At 32.8% G+C, this 21,587-nt stretch overlaps 5 protein-coding genes, 1 long non-coding RNA gene and 1 pseudogene across 6 annotated transcripts; 3 read left to right on the top strand and 4 right to left on the bottom strand.

Moving 5' to 3' along the window:
* The first annotated feature begins 1,499 nt into the window (after nt 1–1,499).
* Nucleotides 1,500–4,524, top strand: LOC108456681 (calcineurin B-like protein 1). The gene is made up of 9 exons (XM_017755259.2): nt 1,500–1,767; nt 2,214–2,295; nt 2,427–2,509; nt 2,642–2,701; nt 3,137–3,245; nt 3,324–3,376; nt 3,544–3,624; nt 3,869–3,981; nt 4,084–4,524. Exons 2-9 carry the CDS (start codon nt 2,217–2,219, stop codon nt 4,169–4,171), a joined length of 666 nt encoding a protein of 221 aa, XP_017610748.1. The 5' UTR covers nt 1,500–1,767; nt 2,214–2,216; the 3' UTR covers nt 4,172–4,524.
* LOC128280847 (uncharacterized) lies at nt 3,776–4,170 on the bottom strand. Its single transcript, XR_008271032.1, has 2 exons — nt 4,042–4,170; nt 3,776–3,976 (listed from the first exon to the last, which is right to left on the bottom strand). It is a non-coding gene; the product is annotated as an uncharacterized LOC128280847 (long non-coding RNA).
* A 2,011-nt stretch (nt 4,525–6,535) lies between the features above and the next one.
* Nucleotides 6,536–9,082, top strand: LOC108456980 (uncharacterized). The gene is made up of 3 exons (XM_017755763.2): nt 6,536–7,910; nt 8,116–8,347; nt 8,510–9,082. Exons 1-3 carry the CDS (start codon nt 6,760–6,762, stop codon nt 8,678–8,680), a joined length of 1,554 nt encoding a protein of 517 aa, XP_017611252.1. The 5' UTR covers nt 6,536–6,759; the 3' UTR covers nt 8,681–9,082.
* A 310-nt stretch (nt 9,083–9,392) lies between these two features.
* On the bottom strand, nt 9,393–10,916 carry LOC108456981 (60S ribosomal protein L37a). The gene is made up of 5 exons (XM_017755764.2): nt 10,801–10,916; nt 10,288–10,327; nt 9,914–10,002; nt 9,718–9,800; nt 9,393–9,629 (listed from the first exon to the last, which is right to left on the bottom strand). Exons 1-5 carry the CDS (start codon nt 10,801–10,803, stop codon nt 9,566–9,568), a joined length of 279 nt encoding a protein of 92 aa, XP_017611253.1. The 5' UTR covers nt 10,804–10,916; the 3' UTR covers nt 9,393–9,565.
* A 193-nt stretch (nt 10,917–11,109) lies between these two features.
* LOC108454804 (uncharacterized) lies at nt 11,110–13,226 on the top strand. Its single transcript, XM_017753385.2, has 3 exons — nt 11,110–11,243; nt 11,345–11,462; nt 12,937–13,226. Exons 1-2 carry the CDS (start codon nt 11,176–11,178, stop codon nt 11,457–11,459), a joined length of 183 nt encoding a protein of 60 aa, XP_017608874.1. The 5' UTR covers nt 11,110–11,175; the 3' UTR covers nt 11,460–11,462; nt 12,937–13,226.
* A 238-nt stretch (nt 13,227–13,464) lies between these two features.
* On the bottom strand, nt 13,465–17,294 carry LOC108455448 (beta-amylase 3, chloroplastic-like; annotated as a pseudogene).
* Nucleotides 16,885–18,484, bottom strand: LOC108454437 (FCS-Like Zinc finger 2-like). Its single transcript, XM_017752894.2, has 2 exons — nt 17,837–18,484; nt 16,885–17,562 (listed from the first exon to the last, which is right to left on the bottom strand). The coding sequence occupies exons 1-2, from the start codon at nt 18,169–18,171 to the stop codon at nt 17,376–17,378; spliced, it is 522 nt and encodes a 173-aa protein (XP_017608383.1). The 5' UTR covers nt 18,172–18,484; the 3' UTR covers nt 16,885–17,375.
* Between the last annotated feature and the right edge of the window lie 3,103 nt (nt 18,485–21,587).

The following is a 21,587-nucleotide window of genomic DNA, read 5'->3' on the forward strand; positions in this document are numbered from 1 at the left end:
ATATAGTTTTTATATTATATACATAAATAATTATATTGATCTTATATAAAAATAAATTAATATATTTATTTCTTTAAATGTATTTAATTAAATCAAAACTATAATTTTATGTATAAATTTAAATCACAACTAAACTTTCATATATATAATTGTACCAAATCAAAATTTATGTACTGAATTACATATTAAATCAAAATTAATGTAAAAGAGATTTATTGCTTGAAAGAATCATCTAAGTATAATGAAATAGAGCATTTGGTACCTAAGTGTTTGACTTCAATATCCAATTTGATATCTTTAAGGTTTTTTTGCCCAATTTCGTACACTTCTGCACTTAATTTAGTACCCCAACCAAATATTTGATCAATAAATATATGACATATATGCTCTAGTAAAAACATAGGTACTTTATTTTTAATCAAAAATTTAAATACCAAATTAAATATTAAAACTAAACTCAAACACTTAATTGGGATGCAAAAATTCAAGTATCAAGTTGAAAAATAAAAACTCAAGAACTAATTTAAATATTAAAGCAAGACTCAAATACTAAATTAAAAATTAAAGAAAAACTCAATTACCAAATAGTATATTAATCCAAATGAAAATGTATATTTATTTTTAAAAATTAAAACATAGGATAAAATATGATTAAAAAACAAACCATAAAGAAAATACCTATCAGTTTTTAACTGTTATTTTATTTATAATTTTCAACTTTTTTCTTTTAAGATTTTTTTGAACGAATATATTTTCAGATTAATTCTCTTATTTTTATTCAACTTATATAATTAACCTGTTAGATGAAGTTCAGGTTCAACCAATTTAATCCATTGTTTAATTCAATTTTAACACATCATTTCAGTTATCATAAACGACTATTGATTAAATATTTGTATTCCTAAATTTTGCTAACTTTTCAATGTTAATTTATTCTTTTTATCAAATAAATTCAATGTAAATTTAAAAATTATAATTTATTAATTGAATTATTCAAAAAAATTATTTAAATAACTGAATTATATACAAAAATTTTATTTAAAGCATTGGTACGTTAAGTTTATTATTTAAAAAAATTCGCTAGTGAGCTCCAAATAACGATTCGATGACCAGTATGATGGGCTAATATTCATCGATGAGTAGAAGAACATATCTTAAATTCAAGTTAATATGATGGTTAGTGTTGGAGATCTGAAACAAAAGCTCTTTGGATTTTGATTCATGACATCCAAATTGTTTCATGAAAAATAATTGAGAAAGTAATGTAGAATCGGTTTTAATAGCCAATGATTTAAATGAAAATTTCTGAATAATTTAGTGATCAAAATGAACATTTATCAATAATTTAGTGACTAATGACGCAGTTTATCATTATTATTATTTATCTGGTTAATAAAGTAAATTTAATCTATTTAATTTATACGAGGATAAAAATATTTTAAATAAAGCGCGAATGAACTACAAAAACAGACAAACAAAAGAAAACTGAAAATTATTAAAAGAAAGATAAAAAAATTAAATTAAATTAAAAAAAACAGCGTAAAAATGGGATCTCTCAACTGTCGAACTAAGCCGTCAAAGTTGTTTTTGATTTTTTCGTTGTTGTTTTATCTTACTTTATATGAGGCTTCGGTTTTTCTCGAATTCTCTTCATATTAATTCGTCGTTCTTTGTTAAAAGGACATAGGAATTTGAAGCTCTCTCTACAGCTTCATTTCCTCTGTTCTTTCAGGCGACGTAATTTTTTAGCTTTTCGGCCAAATTTCGGTAAGTTGATGAAATTAGTGGTACTATTGAATTTGTGTATTTGATTTGTTTATGAAATTTATGAATTTTTCGGTAAGTTTATGAAAAGCGTAAACGGATTTGGATTTGGATTTGGATTGATTAATTTGAGTTACATTTGGATTTGTTTTAGACTAATTTATCTACGAATGGAAAAAAATGAATTTATGATCCAATTTTAATCATTTCCTTAAAATTTTAATTTTTTTCAGAAACAATTTCGATGATTTTGGAGGAATTTTAGGGTATTTATCTTATTTTGTTGTTGTTGAAACGTTTCGTTTTAGGCTGAGAACTTTTGATTTAGCTTTTCATCTTCTTTGTTTTCCAAATTGTTTTGGATTATAAATACATATGCAGGATTACAATGGTTTTGCTAAGAGAATATGGTAAAGATTGTTGTTGTTTTTTTTCTTTAAATTTTCCAGTAAATGGGCTGCTTGCAATGTAAAGCAAAAAGACTATGCCCCAAACGCGAAAACCCTGTCAAACTTGCTTCACAGACTGCTTGTAAGTTTGCAAATTCTTACAAATTTTTTGTTCATTGCATGTACCCTATTGTGTTTTATCGGGTGAAACATAGAGGAAAATTCTTGTTCTGTCAATTTGACCATATGGTTTGGTTTTCAATGAATTTGCAGTTAGTGTCAGTGAAGTTGAAGCACTCTTTGAGCTATTTAAGATCATTAGCAGTTCTTTGATTGATGATGGGCTGATTAGCAAGGTAAAGTTTCAGTGATTCCTCTGTATCAACCAGTTATTTCAGGCTTTGTTTCGAGATTAGGATTATCACATGTGTATGTCATGTATGAGTTGGTAATGTATTGCATACCTAATGTTTCTGTTGTATATGCAGGAAGAGTTTCGGTTAGCTCTGTTTCACAATAATAAGAAGAAAAACATTTTTACAGATCGGGTAATATATTTTGTTTATTTATATATATATTCATGGGAATTTAAATATCTTGTAGAAATAATATTTATTCAGTTCAAATACTTGATGTCACTCAGTCCATTTAAGTACAAGCATGGTTTAAGAAATCTCGTTTTTCTTTTGCATGTATAATGCTGTTTTGTTATGATCAAAACATTTTGAGTGTGGACATTGTTTTTTTTGTGGTCATTATGTTGTTTCTTTTGAGCTAGCATTGGCATACATACCCTAATGTATGACTACTTATCACTGGCCTAAATGGTCTCAGTTGCACAACTTGATGCGGAGCATTTTACTTGGTCTTAGTTTCCTTCTATGAACTGTGAATGTGGTACCAATAGAGAGAGTTATGAAATAGGGGAACAAGTTAACAAGATTTGAATTAGTTTTACTTATGCAACCTTCTAATACATGCAGATCTTTGATTTATTTGATGCTAATAAGAAGGGAGTCATTGATTTTGCTGACTTTGTTCGAGCACTCAATGTCTTCCATCCGAATACCTCGCAAGAGGACAAGATAAATTGTAAGTAAACAGTTCTTGAATCCATATCATGTTAATCTTTCATCTCTTTTTTCTAAGTTGGATGGTTTTACATTGCAGTTTCATTTAGGCTTTATGACATGGATGGAACAGGCTTTATCGAACGTCAAGAGGTACTTTGGGAGATATATGTTGCATTATTTTGGGCAAAACTGTTTTTTTTTATTTTTTTTTATTTTTGGTGAGAGAGCAAAACTGGTTTTAAACATTATAGATTGCTGCAAATCGTCCATGTAATAACCTCTTTCGTGCAACTTTATCTTTTTTTTTATTTTGTCAGGTCAAGGAAATGTTAATTGCGCTTTTAAGTGAATGTGAAATGAAGTTATCTGAAGAAATCATTGAGGCAATACTTGATAAGGTGAGAACTTGTTGTGGTATGGCTTGCATAAAATAATTGTTTATGGTACGGTTTCGAAATTTGTCAAATACGTGTGCTGATCTTTTTCAATCAGTATTTTCCGAAATCCTTAATTACTTTGCCTTTCAAACCTATAGACAAATTGTTGGAATTGTATTCGAGACTCCAAGTAGTATTTATTCATACATGAAACCATAGATAATGTTAACATTTGTATGTGTTCGGACATGGTGATTTTGAGCAGACTTTCATGGATGCCGACACTAACCAGGACGGAAAGATAGATATGCATGAATGGAAGAGCTTTGTCTCCCGTAATCCATCATTATTGAGAGTAATGACCCTCCCATACCTAAGGTACATAATACCGATGTTATACTGAGCTCACTTAAAAAAAAAAAAAAAAAAAAAACTTACTCAACCAGAACCTCATCCATTTTGTTACATGAAACCATGCAGAGACATAACAACTACATTTCCAAGCTTTGTTTTCAATACCGAAGTAGACGAGGCCGCTACGTTGTTGGAGAATACTCGCTCGGGTTAGCATATTCATTTGGCTTTAAGCCATTTTTTATTTTTTTATTTTTTTGGTTTGTATTGTTGACATTGAGCGTCTGGTTAAGAAGAAAGAATGCCTGATCACAAGGCTTAAAAAAGCATGCTATCGAGTTTTTTTTTTTTTTTTCAAAGGGTAGCGGCTAAAATATGATTAATGTACAGAGTCGGCAAAATAACCTAAATTCATCAGGTTTTGATCCGATCTTGTAGGCTTTGTTACTTTTGGAAAATTAAGTTCAGGGTTGAGGTGGGTTGTTGGTATTTAATTGAAAGTTTCATGGCCAAATTGCAACGAGTTTAGAGAATTAATCACAACGGCCAATGATATTTTACCAAAAATATTTTTTTTAGCTTGCATTCTTTCAATTTTTTTATTAATTTTCACGTGTACATGAATTTATGCATTTTGATTATTTTAATTTAATTAACTATATTTTTATTTAATTGAGATAAGTAATTATATTCAATATTTTTATCTATTTAGTAAATATAAAATAATTAAGATATTTTGTAATACGATATTGCTTGTGTATAAATTCAAATAGAAATTAATATAAAGTGTTGTTTAATACTTAACAGATTTCATCTATTCATTTTTTAGATTTAATATAATAAGAATATTCTCATGTTCAAGTAATAAATAATATACTTAAATGAGAATGTATAATTGTTTGATATTAATGGTATATTAAGTGATCATTATCCTGAACTAATAAGCGTAACTTAATGTGAACATAAAGTCTATTTTAATAATTTTATGACTTTATTTAATTAAAATATTTTTATAAGTAATATTACTTTTACTAATAAATTAAAAAAAATTAGCGAATAGCATATGAGAGTGGCATATTAAAAGTTAATTTTAATCAATTTAATGAGCTGCTTTATTTGCATACATGCCACCAACTGAAGTTTTTGATGGAAAGGCCAAAAGTTTCCAAATTTATTTATTGGCTTTTCTAAAGCTCTCGGATTTTCATGCCTTATCTTATTTTACTTCTTCCCATATGCATACTTTTGTTCTTACAATTTGCTTAAACTTTTCAGCTTAATCCTCTACTTTATGAAAATTAAAAAGTAAGTCATTTTATTTTAATTTATTAGAAATTGATCTTTGCTCCTTACAATAATTGTAAAGTTAGTCCAAATTGGTGACATTGTTAAATTTTTTATTAAATTATTAATATGGAAATTAACAGTTTAATAATTTGTACGTAAAGAATTAACAAAAATCAATAATTAAACAATTTATATGTAACAAATTAACCAAAAATCTATAGTTCAAATTTATATATTTGCCAACAACTAAACTAACTAACTTAAAATACAATGACCAAAATTTGACAAATAAGCATAAAAGGATCATGAAATAAAGAGATGAAATTCAGAAATGGATTAAACTTTTGAAAGGGTAAAATTAATTTAAGAGGTGTCATTTTTGAAAAGGGAAAACAAAGTGGCAGCTGTCAGGCAGATCTTGCTTTCCATTCAAGGCTCATCAACTTTCTTTTAGCACATAATTATCTAAATAATTTGATGATTAAGTACCCAATTTTGACAAACTCACCTAATTATTTACTATAAATTAAGCTTAGATTTTAAGCCACATTGAACTCAATTAAATACATGGATCATATAAACCAGTTGTCACTTTCTCATACGTGGACGTGATCAAAGAAGAAATGATGGAAAAACTCATTAATATCCATCCGGTAAAAGAGAAATGATATGTGAAGAAACAAGGATAGGAAAATAGTGAGATGGGAAAACTGAAGGAAGGGAATGGCAGTACTGGATAACAACCTATCCACTTTCATTGCATTGTCAATTAACGTACATAAATTATCAATAAATTTTATATTATGATTTGGTCTATGCTTGAGAATCTCACTCTCTTGATTTATATTAAAGTTGATTAATTGATATCTAATTTTTTATAGGATCGACACATGTTTGTAGTCTGACAAAGGAACATTAAGATAAACATAGTAACTAATTTCGCTTACCAAAAATATTAATCGTTGGATAACATGATTGGAGAAATTCATTTTAAAATTCGACAATATTATCCTTCAAAATGAATAAATAAAAGTGGTCCAACTTTAGAGTTAAGCTTAAGAGAGGATAGGGTATATTTTCTGCTTTAAGCAGCAGTATGTGCAATGTGTTGGAGGTCACGTGATAGGTCCATTTCAAGTGCTTGGAATCTGTCTAAATTTAGAAATGTAGTAGTTTTTCAGATTTATTGTTTGTATTTATAGTCTCTTTAAAAATTAAAATATTTTATTAATCATGATATATATATATATATATATAAATAAATAAATTTAAAATTATTTTCGAGAAATGATTTGAAGAGGAAAAAAAGGAGAAAGTGACATTAAAGAAAATATCAGGAAAGTGGGGGGTGTTTTCGACAAAGAATAGGCCCTGTCAACCCTTCTAATATATGTTGCTTCCCCAATCTGGATTTCGACCTTTCGTCTCTAATATATTAGAAACACAAAAAACAGAGTAACAGAGAAAATTTTCAGACCGAAACAAGAAGATAAATTAGTTTCCGTTTTATGTTAAATGCATCAAAAGAACTCCGGGAAACATCAAGAGATCGGAAAAGCAAGCAGCGACTGCATCTCTTCCGATTTCGACCATTCCACTTCTTTACTAATCCCTTCCTTGGATGATCATCGATTCAATCGAAACAACCTACAAAAGAATCCAAATGTTCCCACTCAAAACAGGTCTCATCTCACCATCCAAATCCCATTGTCAACGAACCCATCACCACCACCACCACCACCATCGACAACGACAACCCATCAACAGGAAAGACCTAATGACTTTTCTCCAACTCATGCCCTTCTCTCAACACCCCACAAGAGGTCTGTAATGACCCAGAATCCCCTTTCTCATTCCCCAACTCCGTCTTCTTTCAAGAACCGCCATAATCACCGCCAAAGGATTGATAGATTAGCTTTAAACACCTCTTGTTTTACTTTTATTTCTGTTCCTTTCGACGCTCAAGAACTGGGTAGGAAACTCGTTCATCATCTGAACCGTGGCCGTTTGCTTTGTTTCCACTTGCGTTTTCTTGTTTTGCTTGCTCTGCCTTCGCTGTATTTCTTGGTCTCTTATCCGCGGCGGTTCCCCGTGTTGAATCTTCTTGCTTTGCTTGCTTTCTTGCTTACCCTTTTGGTTTCTCTCAACCTTGCACTCCCTCGCTTGCCTTCGATTCGATTACTTCTTGCTCGCTCTTTGCCTGCCAAGTTCACTCGACTAGGTTCATCTTCCGTATCTTCAAAAGCAGTTGTTTGGTCAATTGGGTCAAAGCCAAAATCAGAGAAGAAGGCAAATTCGGGGACTTGGGTACAAGTTTACAGTAACGGGGATGTGTACGAGGGTGAATTTCACAAGGGGAAATGTTCAGGGAGTGGGGTTTATTATTACCATATGAAAGGGAGGTATGAAGGGGATTGGGTTGATGGGAGATATGATGGTTATGGTGTGGAAACATGGGCAAAAGGGAGCCGATATCGCGGTCAATATAGGCAGGGATTAAGGCATGGAATTGGGGTGTATAGGTTTTATACTGGTGATGTTTATGCTGGTGAATGGTCTAATGGGCAGTGCCATGGATGTGGAGTTCATGCTTGTGAGGATGGCAGCAAGTATGTGGGGGAATTCAAGTGGGGTGTCAAACATGGATTTGGTCATTACCACTTCAGGTGAACTCATCTGTGTCATGCGAAACTTATCTGCATTAATTTAGGATTCTTTGCCTCTTTAACTTGAGCTGTTGGTTTTTTTTTTCTCTTTGAATCTTGTTGGTTTCTCCATTGTGTTTCACGTTGTTGTGTTACATACAGTTTTAATCTCCCACTGTAGATTTCAGTTCTAATGACTGGTGAGGTTTTGCAACTCAAAATGCAGAAACGGGGACGAATATTTTGGGGAATATTTTTCCGACAAGATGCATGGCTTTGGTGTTTATCAATTTGGAAATGGGCACCGCTATGAGGGGGCTTGGCATGAAGGAAGAAGGCAGGGATTTGGTACATACACTTTCAGAAATGGTGAGACACAATCCGGTCACTGGCAAAATGGTGCTCTCGATGTTCTTAGTGCACAAAATACTCGACCCAGAGTTCTTCACGCTGTCCAGGTGTCGTTTATATAACGGCTTCACTATTGAATTACCATTAACTCCTTAGTATGAATATAACCTGAGGGTTTAGTGTGCCTAGTAATAAAAACTACTACGTTTCCGAGATAACACCAAGAACTGCTATGAATTCTCTTATAATTTGCTACACTACATATACAGGAAGCATGGCGAGCCGCTGAGAAAGCTCGTGAAGTTGCAAAGATTGACAAGAGAGTTCATAAAGCTGTGTCAGCTGCAAACAAAGCAGCCAATGCTGCCAGAGTGGTGGCTGTTAAAGCTGTCCAGAAACAAATGCATCATCATAACAGTGAAGAAATACCAACCGTGTAGCCTGAACCTAATACAAGGAATGTAGTAGAGCCTTAAAGAACACCAAAAATGGTTACAGCTGTTCTCTTCAATTTTCGAAGTGAGAACTGCAAGGTTCCTGCTTGGAACCATGTTCAGTCGTCATTCAAAGATGGTTATTGATCATGGAGCAAGAAATGGACCTCCCCTTTCCCTTTCTTTTAATGGCTTAAGTAATGTATATAAGCTGAGTTTACGAGAGAGATGGCACTGAGGTGGGTGTGCCTAAAGAGTATGGTGATATTTCTCTCTTTTTCTTCTTGTAAATGTAATTAGTCGTAGTTCTAGATCCTGGAACTCTGGATAAAACATCCAGTCCTCCCAAGGCCAGCTTCGTATGCACGTTGGTTACAATAATAAACAAAAGAAGTCATTTTCAAGCAATACCTGATCCCGATTATTGCTAAATATGCAGCATTATAGAACGCCGACAAAGACCAACTTAATTTGATGCAAAGTAACAAGACATTCATGAAACAAGAATACTCAAATATTTGAACTTAAATAAAGCACCTGGAACTCTGGATAAAACATCCAGTCCTCCCAAGGCCAGCTTCGTATGCACGTTGGTTACAATAATAAACAAAAGAAGTCATTTTCAAGCAATACCTGATCCCGATTATTGCTAAATATGCAGCATTATAGAACGCCGACAAAGACCAACTTAATTTGATGCAAAGTAACAAGACATTCATGAAACAAGAATACTCAAATATTTGAACTTAAATAAAGCTCCAACACCAGAGTTAAGATATAAAATTAAGAACTAAGCGCCATAATTGTCAACAAAATGACTCAACTGGTTTGTAGCCAACACATACACGAACATCATACCAAAGTTGTGAACATAACGTAGTCAGCAGCAGCTCAACTCTCAGTTTGCTCCCTCAACCTCCTAATAGTACTCCTCACCGTCACAGCGCTGGCAGTGCTGTAAAATAACAAAAGCAGTACCTTGTTAATTACATGGACATCCAAAGAAAAGAAACTGAAATGAGAGGAACGGTGTAGATAATTACTTCAAAGTATAAGCACCACCAGCTTTAACTTTCCCGCAATCCTTGCAGCCCCAGATTCCTACAGCCTTTCTCTTCACTGCATACTGTAGCAGCAGAGCTTATTAGAACAAAGACATGCAACAGATGACGGGCAAAAATATGAACATAAGCCTTGGAACTCAGAAACTATAGGATCAAACAAAACCAAATGCCATACCTTTCCACAAAACTCGCAGAAGTACTTGCTGTGTTGACTCACCTCCATCTTCTTAATTTGCTTCCTCAAACTGGCACCATAACGGGTACCTTCAGTAACAGACAAAACAAGAAAAGGAATCAGAGGGGAAAACTTCGGTATTGAAATGCCAAAAATCCCATTTTAAGTTAGAATTGTTTCGAGAATAAAGCTACAATAGTTGAAAATTTAAATCAATTTAGATAAAAATCAGAAAGGTAACAGTTTCTAACATTCAAATGGCTATCGAATACCAATCTTTCATACATTATAGATCCTTTCTATGTAGAAATTCTCTCTAGAAAACAAAATATAAATTACAAAGATAAGACTTCATAAAATCAAGTAACACCTACCATATTTGCCAACAATTCCGGCCTTCTTCGTTCTCTTTGTCTGCACCCAATAAAAGCAAGGAGTTAATAAATCATATTACACCATGAAGCAACATTAACAAAATAAATAAATCCCATGTGATATCTAATTGCTTTTCTAGCATTTTAGCCTTTAGATTCTAATTCAAAATAAATGAAGATAAAAAAATCGACTTGAAATCGACAATGAGGTCAATTTATGAATAACCCATCAAAGTTTTTTAACCCGAAAATTGAAATATGATTGTTCCACTACCTATCTCATTTCCTTTTCCTGCTACGTTGCACAAAAAGGCTGACGACATAGCTATAACGCAATTGATATTTAGCTATAAAATGAGATTATATCTGATTCAACTTGTTCTTCTTGCTCCACCAACCAACTACTTTAACAGACAATTTTTGTGGATAGCATTTTCTCGGAAAACAAACAAGTCTATAAACATATGCAAAATGTTGAAAGAAAATTTTTCAACGCGAGAAACAAGAGAATACCATGGTCGCTGGGCTGAGAGGATCTGCGCCTGTCTGGTTCGGAAAGTGAGGAGCGGCTCTTCGAGAGAAAATAACAACGACGAGTTAGGGCTTTCTGGTTCGGGTTTTTATAGAAACTTGAAATGACTGGGTCAAGACAATCGGGTATTCTTCCAAACCAACCCGTAACAAATAAAAATGATGGGCCGGAGTATCCATCCGACCCGTATAGACCAAAACTTAAACAAGATTTATTGTAAATCATTTGGGCTGTTGCGACAACCAACCAATGAGAATTATAGTCAGTCAGCCCAGTTATGGCAATTGCAATAAAACCCAATCGAGTAGCTAATCCACGCCGTTTCAGTTACCGGGAAAAAGAGTGCAACAAATAATATGGAAAAATCGTTCACTCTTATTCACATGGTTGCCACCGCTGGTGTCTTCTCCGCCGTTTCTTGCTGGTAGCTATTGCTTCATCATTTTTTTTTCTTTCACTTGCTCTGGAATCTCCATCTTTCAAGGTTTGATTTTTTTTTCATTTTTTTAATAATCATTGATTCAGGTACGGATTCATGTTTGGCAGAGAATCAGCTCGTAAAGAACTTGGAGACTTGATCGAAAGTCTTCGCCGCGATAATTCAAGCTCTTCTTCTTCGTCACCTCCCCCGCACTCTTGATCGGTACTTTCCAGTTCACTGATTTTGAGAATTTCTTTTGAAAGTGATATAATTAGTTGACAGAATTAGCGGCTCCAAATTTTGAATGATGAAATAGACAAATAAGCAATTTCTTCTTTTCTTTTTGTTAGAGGAAAATTGGACACTTTCCTAGTAATTTAATCAGTAGGAGGGAGATTAGAACGAGTGTTTAATCTCTCTATTTCTCGTGATAAAAGGAATTTTTCAGAGTATCAGATTGCGATGCTTGCGACTGCTTTAGGAAATGGCTATAGAGATTTATGAGACAATGTTGGTTATCACTTTGTGTTGCTTCTTATTAGGAGAGAAAGCTTAAAAGATCCCAATGCTAGCAGTTATAATGGCATCCTATTAGATGACTGGATTTTAGGAGGACAGTATTTGATTCAGATTTGACAGGTGTAGCTCATGAAGCTTTTAAAGAAATTCAAGTTGAAGGTGTTGGAGAAATGTTGAATGAAGAATGGCTAAATTGCAAAGTCAAAATTTGTCACTTTGAGTCCAAATGATAATGTGAACTATCAATGGTGCATCCAGCTACAAGAAATCAACTGCTGAGGGAGACATCAACTCCTCAAAGGAGGGTTAGGTTAGGACTGGGGAAGTCAGGATGGCCTATTTAGTGCAATACAGTGATGTCAAGATGTAGGTTTTGTGCTCGGTAAATTGGTCAATTCTTTTTCCAGTTTATGGTTGATGATGCAGAAATGAAAAGGAAAATATATGGTGTTATATCTAAGATTGAAGGAAGAGGTCTTAAAGGTTGAAGCTATTATAACTTCTGATATTGTAATAACCTATGTTACTTGGACTCAAGTGTGAGTGTTGGATAAGGGTATGTGTCTAATATCGGTCCAAATTTTTTTCCAAGTTTTTCTATGTATTTTGAGGGACATATCCATATCCGAAATGTGTTTGATACTGGTGTCTGACATGGGTACTTAAAAGAGAGATGAAGAGTCTGAGCAATGTATGTTAAAACCAACTTCATCTTTTCAGTTCCAGATCTTCCTAAAAACTTTATGTGAGGATACTACTTCGTGGATGCAGTGTATATGTTTGGATTTTAGACATTGGCTGCGTGCATTATTACTTTTATATTAGCTATTAACTGCTTAAAAATAGTACTTTAGTACTTCGGTACTTTGTCCCTGCTATTAACTGCTAATCAGGAACTTCTGTTTTCATTTCCTTCTTGCAACAACATGCATGAATGGTTTGATTGGTTTATTTATCTTTGAAATTTGCTATCCCTTTTTGCCACACTTATCTCAGTTGAAAATATCTCCAACTTACGGCGTCCTTTATCTAGCAAACACCGAATGTCTTTGCTCTTAAAGTTGAACTCAAAAGAGTTAATATTTGCATTATTTACCTACTTGGATGCATGGATTTAAACTAATGTCTTGATGAATGTCCTAACTCTAAACTTTCTTGTCGATTGTGGCAAATTCAGCTATATGGAAGCATTGAGGTCAAGGAGCTGTGACCGAAGAACTTTCCTTCTCAAGGCTTGAAACTTGGAAAAACTTCACGGAGGCATATTGGGGACATGGTTAAGAGTGCTCATCTGGACTTCTCTGGCTGTGTATTTTCATGTCTTGTAGTTTCTCTCTAGACAACTTTTGTAATGATTTGACAGATTTCGTTCATTATATCTAACCTTTATGCTATGGTTGAAAGAATTATTTGAAACAATTTGGGTGTATAATTTGAAACAAAGCTCATTGTGGAGTTTCTTAGAAATGCATAAACTGTTTTTGATACTTGTGGCCTTGGCCTCAATGGCAGCGCTGGGGGAGATAGGCTGATAGGGGCTTTGGCCCCCCAAAATGGTGAAATTATAGTTTGGTTCTTTCAAAAATTAATACAGTGATAAAATTGCATTCCCCCTCCAAAATAAAATTTACAATTCAATTTCGCCTTGAGTAGGACGGGCTCTCATGATTCAACACTAGTATACGACTCTTTTTCTATAAATAAATTACGGAAAACTATTTAAGTTTCTTGCTCTAAAACGAATGAATTACAACAACAACAAAACTAATGTAAATATGCTACTTTGGCATATGATACCAAAAATTATGTGTGATACACTATAGTATATACTGTTGTGCATAGCCTGTGTGCCTGGTTTTTATGCAAAAGCTGCCAGTTATTCCCTTGAAACAACCTTTTGTTCATTCTTAAATATATAAATGCACTCAATCCATTGCCTGAATCTGATCTACTTATTCTAAAGCCTGTGCATATCCACCAGCATCATACCTCTCCAGTACATTTTCTACGGCAAGTTCGACCTGGGCTGTCTTTGTTGCCATCTTTACTTGTCGAGCTAATCCCTCGGGTGAACAATTTGCATACTCAGGTTGTTCCCCATCTTTCATTTCCATGCAGGTGAAGATGAACACTAGTCCATGTTTACTGAACATTTGTGCAATCGGAAGGTAACCATCTTGATATCGAGTGTTAAAGTATCCTGCTGTTAGTTCTGCAGCATGAGACCTTGTTCTGTAAGCCAATGGATTCCAGCTATCTTTCCTGAAAGCTTTGTTTCAGTTCCACAGAAAGTTGCTTTTGCTGTGTAAGTATCCTGTCTCCATGCTCTGGTAGTTTTCACAACTCCCAAGTACCACTCCAGGAAGAACTGTCCGTACTCGGTGTTCTATACTTCCATGCTCCATCCCTTTGGAAAAAGCCGGTTTCTTTGGGAAATTGCTTGTAGTGACCTGAATCATGCGGCCCAGCCTTTCCCCAGTCATGTTTCCCGATTGCTTCTGACGCTGCTTCGAGTGAAGCTCTCATATACTGTTTCAACACTTAAAAAACTTGTTTACAAAATCTAATAATCTAAGCTTAGTAATAGAGAAACTTCATTCCAGTTCATAAAAATTCAGTAATTTACCTTGTCATAGCACTGAAATTCTCCAATTCCAGGAAACTTCCATGTTCCATTGCTTTCTGGGTATCTCAGCTCTCCACAAGGGCCCAACCCCACTTGAATTTCCTGATACAGAGAACTTGCATTTATATTTCTAGAGTTTTTTTATTTTGGCTATAGAACTGCATAAAAACTTTGATATTGATGGTTTGATATTTTAGGCTCTAATAGGAACCAAAGGGTTATATCAATGATGCTGATATACCTCTATTTACTTGTATAGTTTGAGATATATAGATGCTTACCACAATAACTCGTCCCAAATAATCTCTGAACCTTTTCCGGAAGCTCCTCATGTAATCTGTGTAAACCTAAATCGGTGGTCTTCCCCTGAGAGCTGGTCGGAAGTCACAACCCAAGGAAATGTACTCGAGGTTCCTCTGCCCCGACCTATCGGTGTAGATGAGGTTCGGGTTCTTGCTGATTTCTTCAAGCACCCATGGAGGCAAAAGTATGCTGAATATTCAAGTAAGAAACTTCGGTTCATGTCTCGAAAACCTTTTTCGTAAGAGCAAAGAATTTTGAATCTAATACATAATGTTGTTGTTTTGGCAGTTGAAATTGAGATGCAAAAGGTGAAGTAAATTTATACCTGCAAGAATCTACATTCCCTCCGTACCGATGAAAAGACATGACAACTTGGAGCTTTAGACCATGTTTTTCGACCATTCGGACAAGCTCAGCGTACCCTTCCCAATTGTACTTTAACATCTTTCTCTACTAAACCCCACCAAGCATCCACCATAACTCCTTCCAAACCTGCGTTCTTTAATGCCATTAAACTCACATTCATTGCCCTTGGTTTATTCAAGGTACCACCATGAGTATTGTGTCAAGTGGTAGCATCACAAAAACTGGCACTTCAGAGTTATTTTTTACTATGGGAAATTGTTAGACAATGTCACTTCTCCCTTTTCTCGCTGTTATTCTTCTTCTGTCCGGTGATCGAGAGCCATGCTTGATCCTGCATCGACACTGACCTCGAATTCCTCGCCTGGGAACGGGACAATTGTGACAGCCTCATTCGAGCAAAGCAAATGGTGGCTAAGGAATCATCAGGTGTTTTGAAGCTTTTGGTTTCTTTTAGATTGACGAAAAAAGTGGAAGAACGTAAGGTTAAGGCTATTGTTTGTATTTGCTGTTTTTTGGAAAATGAAGAGAAGGAAATGAGATACAAGGGGATAAATGAAGACGGTTTGCATTTATATGTATATAATTGAAACCTGGGGTTAAGCTTTTGAAAGAAAAGACAACGTTGGTGAGCCCTGCTCTGAAGGAGAAAAAGGTCGCAAAAGATCTACTTTTCGAGGTTAGTTTCTCTGTAACGCGGTTATTTGTTGTCCATTACAAATCGAAAAACCATGTTACTCGGATTGTTGAGTATGGTTATACTTTTTTCAAGTTTTTTTTTGTTATGTATTTTGAGAATTTTGAGAGATTGTATTTTCATATCCAGGTGTCAAACATGGATCCCATAAACATACCTTATAGTCCTGGTTTTGTTGATTATGTTGGGTATTCAAGATATGGTGGTCGATTTTACATCAGTTTCAATCGTATTAGATGGTGTGTATTGTTTCAGTGCTAAATCGAAACAACCAATATCTTTTTTCGCAACGGTACAAATTTTAATGACGCTGACTGGAATATGATATACCGATCAATACATGAATAATGATAAGTGTACATAATTTACATATTTTGGAATCGAACATTTGACATTTTGCATTATTTTTAGGTGAAATGTTGCATCTTAATTTAGATTACTTATTTCAAGTTTATTGATTTTTTAACGTTTTTCTCTTTTTTTATGCATTTTTAGATAATTGAGTTTAACTTAAATGTTTTTGAACTTGATATTAGTTCATGAAAGCTTAAGGGTCAAGTTTTGAGACCACTGGCGGTTTAGATGAAGAATCGAGACAAGGCATAGCCGAGAACAAGAAGTTTGGAGCCCCGGCACAGCATGTCAGCGCCCCCGCGTGCCAGCAATGACGCCCTAGCCTCAACCAGCGGTCCAATGTCATACGCACTGTTAATGCATAAAATCACATTCTCTATTAATCACAATATCACGTAATACAACCCTCCCACTTTTTTTAATTAAAATATCCAAGAAAGAAATTTAAGAAAAAAAAAAACACCCTCCATCAACTATTTTAAGTGCAATACAAAAAGTAAAATGAAGCGGAGAATTGATTATGAAGCCTTAAACTTGCAAATAGCCATTGTCTCCCCGGTGGGAGTTGTGTGGTGTGGCTCCGGCACAAGCCACAGTTGCCTGCCTTCTTTAAATGAACCTTTTTGAACTTTATTTATTTTTCTCCCCAACCCTTTATACCCCTCTATGGCCTTATTAAACAACTCTAAAGGCTAAAGGCCATAGGTGAAGGAATTGACTAAGGAAGTGCAATGACAATAAAGGTTAACAATGAAAACTAAAATCAACAAAACAAAAACAGCTTCTTTTTTATCAAGTTCTATTCATGTCATTCTCTTTCAATATTCATGAAAATGAAAAGACAAAGAGAAAGTAGTATAAAAAAAAATACATGAACAGCCAAAAACAACTTTCCTTTCTCTTCTTTCTTCATTGATTCATTAGCACTTCTTAAGAAGAAAAAAAGGATCAAATCTAATTATCCACCAAAGAAAACACCCAAAAAAAGAGCCATATCATAGAGCAAATCTAAGGCTATCTCACAGTCTCATATAATACCATATATCATAACATTCACAGTTAACTTTTAGCATATATGTTTCTTCTCTGAGAAAATTGGGATTTTTTTTTAAAACCCGGAAAAAGAAACCCTCATAGAGGCTGTTTCTTCTTGTTCTTCCTCTCCTTGGCCCTTTTCTTCATGGATCTCCATGTCCTTTGTTCAAGGTCTTTCTTTTAACTCTGTTTATACAAGGTAGATATATGTTTGTTTTATTTTGCTTGGTGAGGTGATTTAGGCAGCTGCAACAGTGCCTGGTCGGAAAGGGTAGCTTTCAGCTTTTGTTGGAGATGTAGATTTTTTTTGGTCCTTCTTTCTCAAAGCTTTAATGGAGGATGAAAGGTTATGGTTCTTTTCCTTAGCTTCATCAATCTCTATTTGTTCTTGTCTACACTCTTCACTACAAAAAGGTGTGTCCCCTCTGCAAGATTTCCAACAACAAAAAACCAAATACCAATCAGCAATCAAATCCATAAAAAAAAAATCAATCTTTGGTTCCTAAGACACACTTTCATACTTAAAGCGTACAGGAAAAAAATTATATCTTTTATCGAAGATCAAACAATGGGCAGATTCATGGATTTAATCCCTAAAACTAATAGATTCATCAGATCTTTCTGCAATTATTCTCTTTTCAGTCTGGAAAAAAAAATAGAACCCATACCGATGTGAATACAAAAGAAAAATGGACTGACCTGTACATGAAGATGTCTCTGTTACCCCCAATAGGCTTCTTGCAAAGGAAACAAGCATCCAAGAAATGGGGCTGATGGTCTTCAAATCTGGCATCACAAAACCTACCAGACCTTGGAGAAGAAACCGAAGAACAATAAAAAGATGAAGATGATGATGATGACAGATTCCTCAAACTACTTCTCCTTGAGTAACAAAGAGGTCTTGAAAAAAATCCATTTTGCTTATGAGTTTGGCAATGGATTCCTGCATACCCAGACTCCATAACTGCAAGAGAAGCCAACCCATTATCTTCTTCAATGAAACAAGGCCTCCTTGAACGTCCAGATGATTCCATTTTTAGCGTTTTGGTTCTTTTTTTTTTTTTTTAGAAAAGGTCTGATCTTTGGGTTGTTTAAAAGCAAAACAAAGATGAAGAAAGGAAAGTGAGTGGGAAAAGAAAATGGTGGGTTGATTTTATAGTGGGGAAAGCTTAAAGCTTTGTTCTTTGTTGAGGAAAAATAAAATTAAAGAAAAAAATAGAGTAAAAACAACTGCAGGTTTTCAGGAAATCCGTGCTAGTGAATCTATTGGCTCAAAATACCTGCAATCTCTAAGTCCCTAATTATTTCCAGTTTTTCATTGACATTTTTGCCATTCATTTGGACTTAATTATATTTGTTTTATGAAAATGGATGGTTGGGTTAGTTATGATTATTTATTAATTATATAATTGGAAGTTATAAGCATTTATCAAAAAACTTATATAATGGGTGATGTAATTCTGGACGACTACATCCGTACTTTTTTATTTTGGTATTTAAATTTGACAAATAAATTTATTTTGGTCTCTAAATTTGTATTATGTCAAGATTTGATAATATAATTAGTGTTCTTAAAACAAGATTAAATTGTTCAGTCAGATCTATTAGACCGAGAATTGATTGATATATTGGTCTTAGCAAAGATGTTGAACCAATTAAGTCAGAAATTACTCGAAACCGGTAAAAACTAAAAATTGAGACAAAAACAAGTTGTTGAACTTGTTTAATATGTTTTTTTTTAAATTTTTATGATTTTTAATTGTTTATTTTATTGTTGTTAGTCTAACAGTTGAACCGGTTAAACTAATTGAATTGAAAATCAATGGTTTGACCAGTTGTTGAATCATCCAATTATTATAGTAATATATGTAATACTCTAATATTGTGTCATGTCGTTACATGAAATTTTATATATTTTTTTAATTTTAAGTGATAATCAAACTTTTATATTTTTTTAAGTTTAGAGACCAAAATGAATTTAATTGTTAAATTCGTGTATAAAGTAAATTAAAAATATAAAATATTAAAGTAAACTTAGTTGTAAAATGCTAAAATTATATTTCTCTTAATATAAGCACTGATTCATTTTCAAATAAATCTAAAAATTCACTCAGTAATGCATTAGATTTGAGAAAGTCCTAAAACGATAATCAATAATCGATTAAACAAACATTTTCGTATATTACTTTTAATTAATTTAAAATAATAAATTTTATCTAGCTAATTTAAGATCTTATGTTAATTATTTGAGGTAAAACCTATTATTTAGCATGCATTATGAATATAAACCTTTTATTACCTAAGTGAAAGAGTGAATTTAATTTGTGGGATTGATTTTTCAATAAAAATCTTTAGAGTGTTGTTTTCGAAGCTTGATATAATCATTCGATAACAAAAAGTATTATCCTTTGAAGAATATTTTATTTCTTTATACGGAAAGTAATATACGATTCACAAAAAAAAAATGACTCAATCTTATATAAATATACGGTTCTCCAACAAGAGGAGACATGAATGTTTCACCTTCAATGAAATTTTAACTCTCAACAAAATTTTGAATCTACTATAATTTTTGCATGCTATGAATTTGCAAGCGAATGTGATTTTTAAAGTTATCGTATAAAAATATGTTCACTAAATTATTAAAAAAACAGGGATTACTTTCTGCTCATAGTTCAGTTGAAAAAAAGAAAATAAAAATATTTATGAAATATTTGCGTAAAATAAAAATACATAAATGAAGAGTTGTTGTGAAATAATAAAGAAAGAATAAACTAAAATGTGATAGAAGAAAGAGTGTATCTTCTTTTTATATATTTTTTTCATGAGTACATGAGCCCCATATATATATAGGGGTTAAAAGTAATTCTCTAATTATTATAAGGCATGTAAAGGGTCATGACCTTTTATCTTCCATATTAATGGGGTATAGGAAAAGTCTCATAACTTATGGGGTATACGAAGAGTTTTATAACTTATGGGGTTGATAATGATATCCACATAAATATTTCATAACAAAAGTAGATTTTTGAAAGGTAAACTACATCTAATATTATTAAATTCTTAGTAAAATTATGTTTTAGTCATTTAACTTCAAAAGTTTTCATTTAAATCATTGGTTGTTAAAATCGTTGTTGTATCATATTTTTTGTATGTGTAGCTTGTATCAATTGAATGTTATCCTTCTCATTTTATTTTACAATTCATTTTTTTATGAAACAATTTTAAGCATCATGAATCTACGAACCAAAATCTAAACAACTTTTTTCTTTGATCTTCAACAATAATCATCAAATCAACTTAGATTTAAATTATATTCTTCTACTAATTGATAAGTATTGATTCACTATATCAATAGTTAAATTGTCGCTTGGAGCTCACTGCCAAACTTAAAAATTTTAACAACCCAATAATTTAAATAAAACTTTCAAATACTTTAATAATCGTTTTATAAGTTTTAAAATTGAATAATTAAAATATAAATATACCAATAATTTAATTATTCAGTGATTTTATTTTAAGTAATATTTTATTCAAAGATTTTATATAAGTAATATTTTTAAAATAGTGTAATTTTAAGTTTATTTTATTATTTTTGAACAAAAGTTTTTTTATTAAATTGATGTGAAAGTAACTAATTCACAACATAAACTCAAAAGTATATAATTTTATTTTTTTAAAATTTAATTTAATATTAGAGTGTTCTACATTACTATCAAAATTACTTTTAAAAATAAAATTTTAACTTATCAATGTTTCTGAAAAGTTAAACAGCTTGTGTCCTAAATAAAATGGAAAAAACATTTGAAAGGGAATGGCAGTTTCGTGGTTTAGGGGAGATGAGGGGGCGAAAAAGAAGGAAACTGCAAGTCTCGTGTATTTTGGGACTAAATAAATCGTTGAAAAACAAAGCCCCACAAATTCCACTGTCCATATTTAACAACAGAGGGAAGCCCCACGCTCGTGCATAGCGCGTTAACAAAATGACCACAGTAATCATGGTGGTGGGTCTTTCTAGAGACTTGTACTAGCGGTAGTACTAAAAATGAGCCACCACTATTTTAGATTTTTAATGAAAATTGTTAGCAGTTAAAACACAATAATTAACTATTATTTATTATTAGTTAGAGCCTACCAAATTTCTCAATTAATTTGCAACGGATTTTGGACATAATTAAATTCCTAAGTACTAACAATTCTTAACTGCAATTAGATGGTATTTATATCATTTTTTCTTTTTATATGTCTTTGATTTTCAAAATTATTATAAAAATAAAACAAATTTTAATAATAAAATTATTGATGCAATGTATAACAAGAGAGGAGTATTGAAGAGAGGAGAGTGGTTGCTATGGAAGTTGATTCATCCAGTCGAGATTGAGAGTCGAAGGTTATGGAGAGTGCGTAAAGGTGGAGAGTTTGTTGGCAAAGCATAGGCTTTACATTCTAT

The sequence above is a fragment of the Gossypium arboreum genome, chromosome 9 (assembly GCF_025698485.1).
Source record: "Gossypium arboreum isolate Shixiya-1 chromosome 9, ASM2569848v2, whole genome shotgun sequence".
In the NCBI taxonomy this organism is placed as follows: domain Eukaryota; kingdom Viridiplantae; phylum Streptophyta; class Magnoliopsida; order Malvales; family Malvaceae; genus Gossypium; species Gossypium arboreum.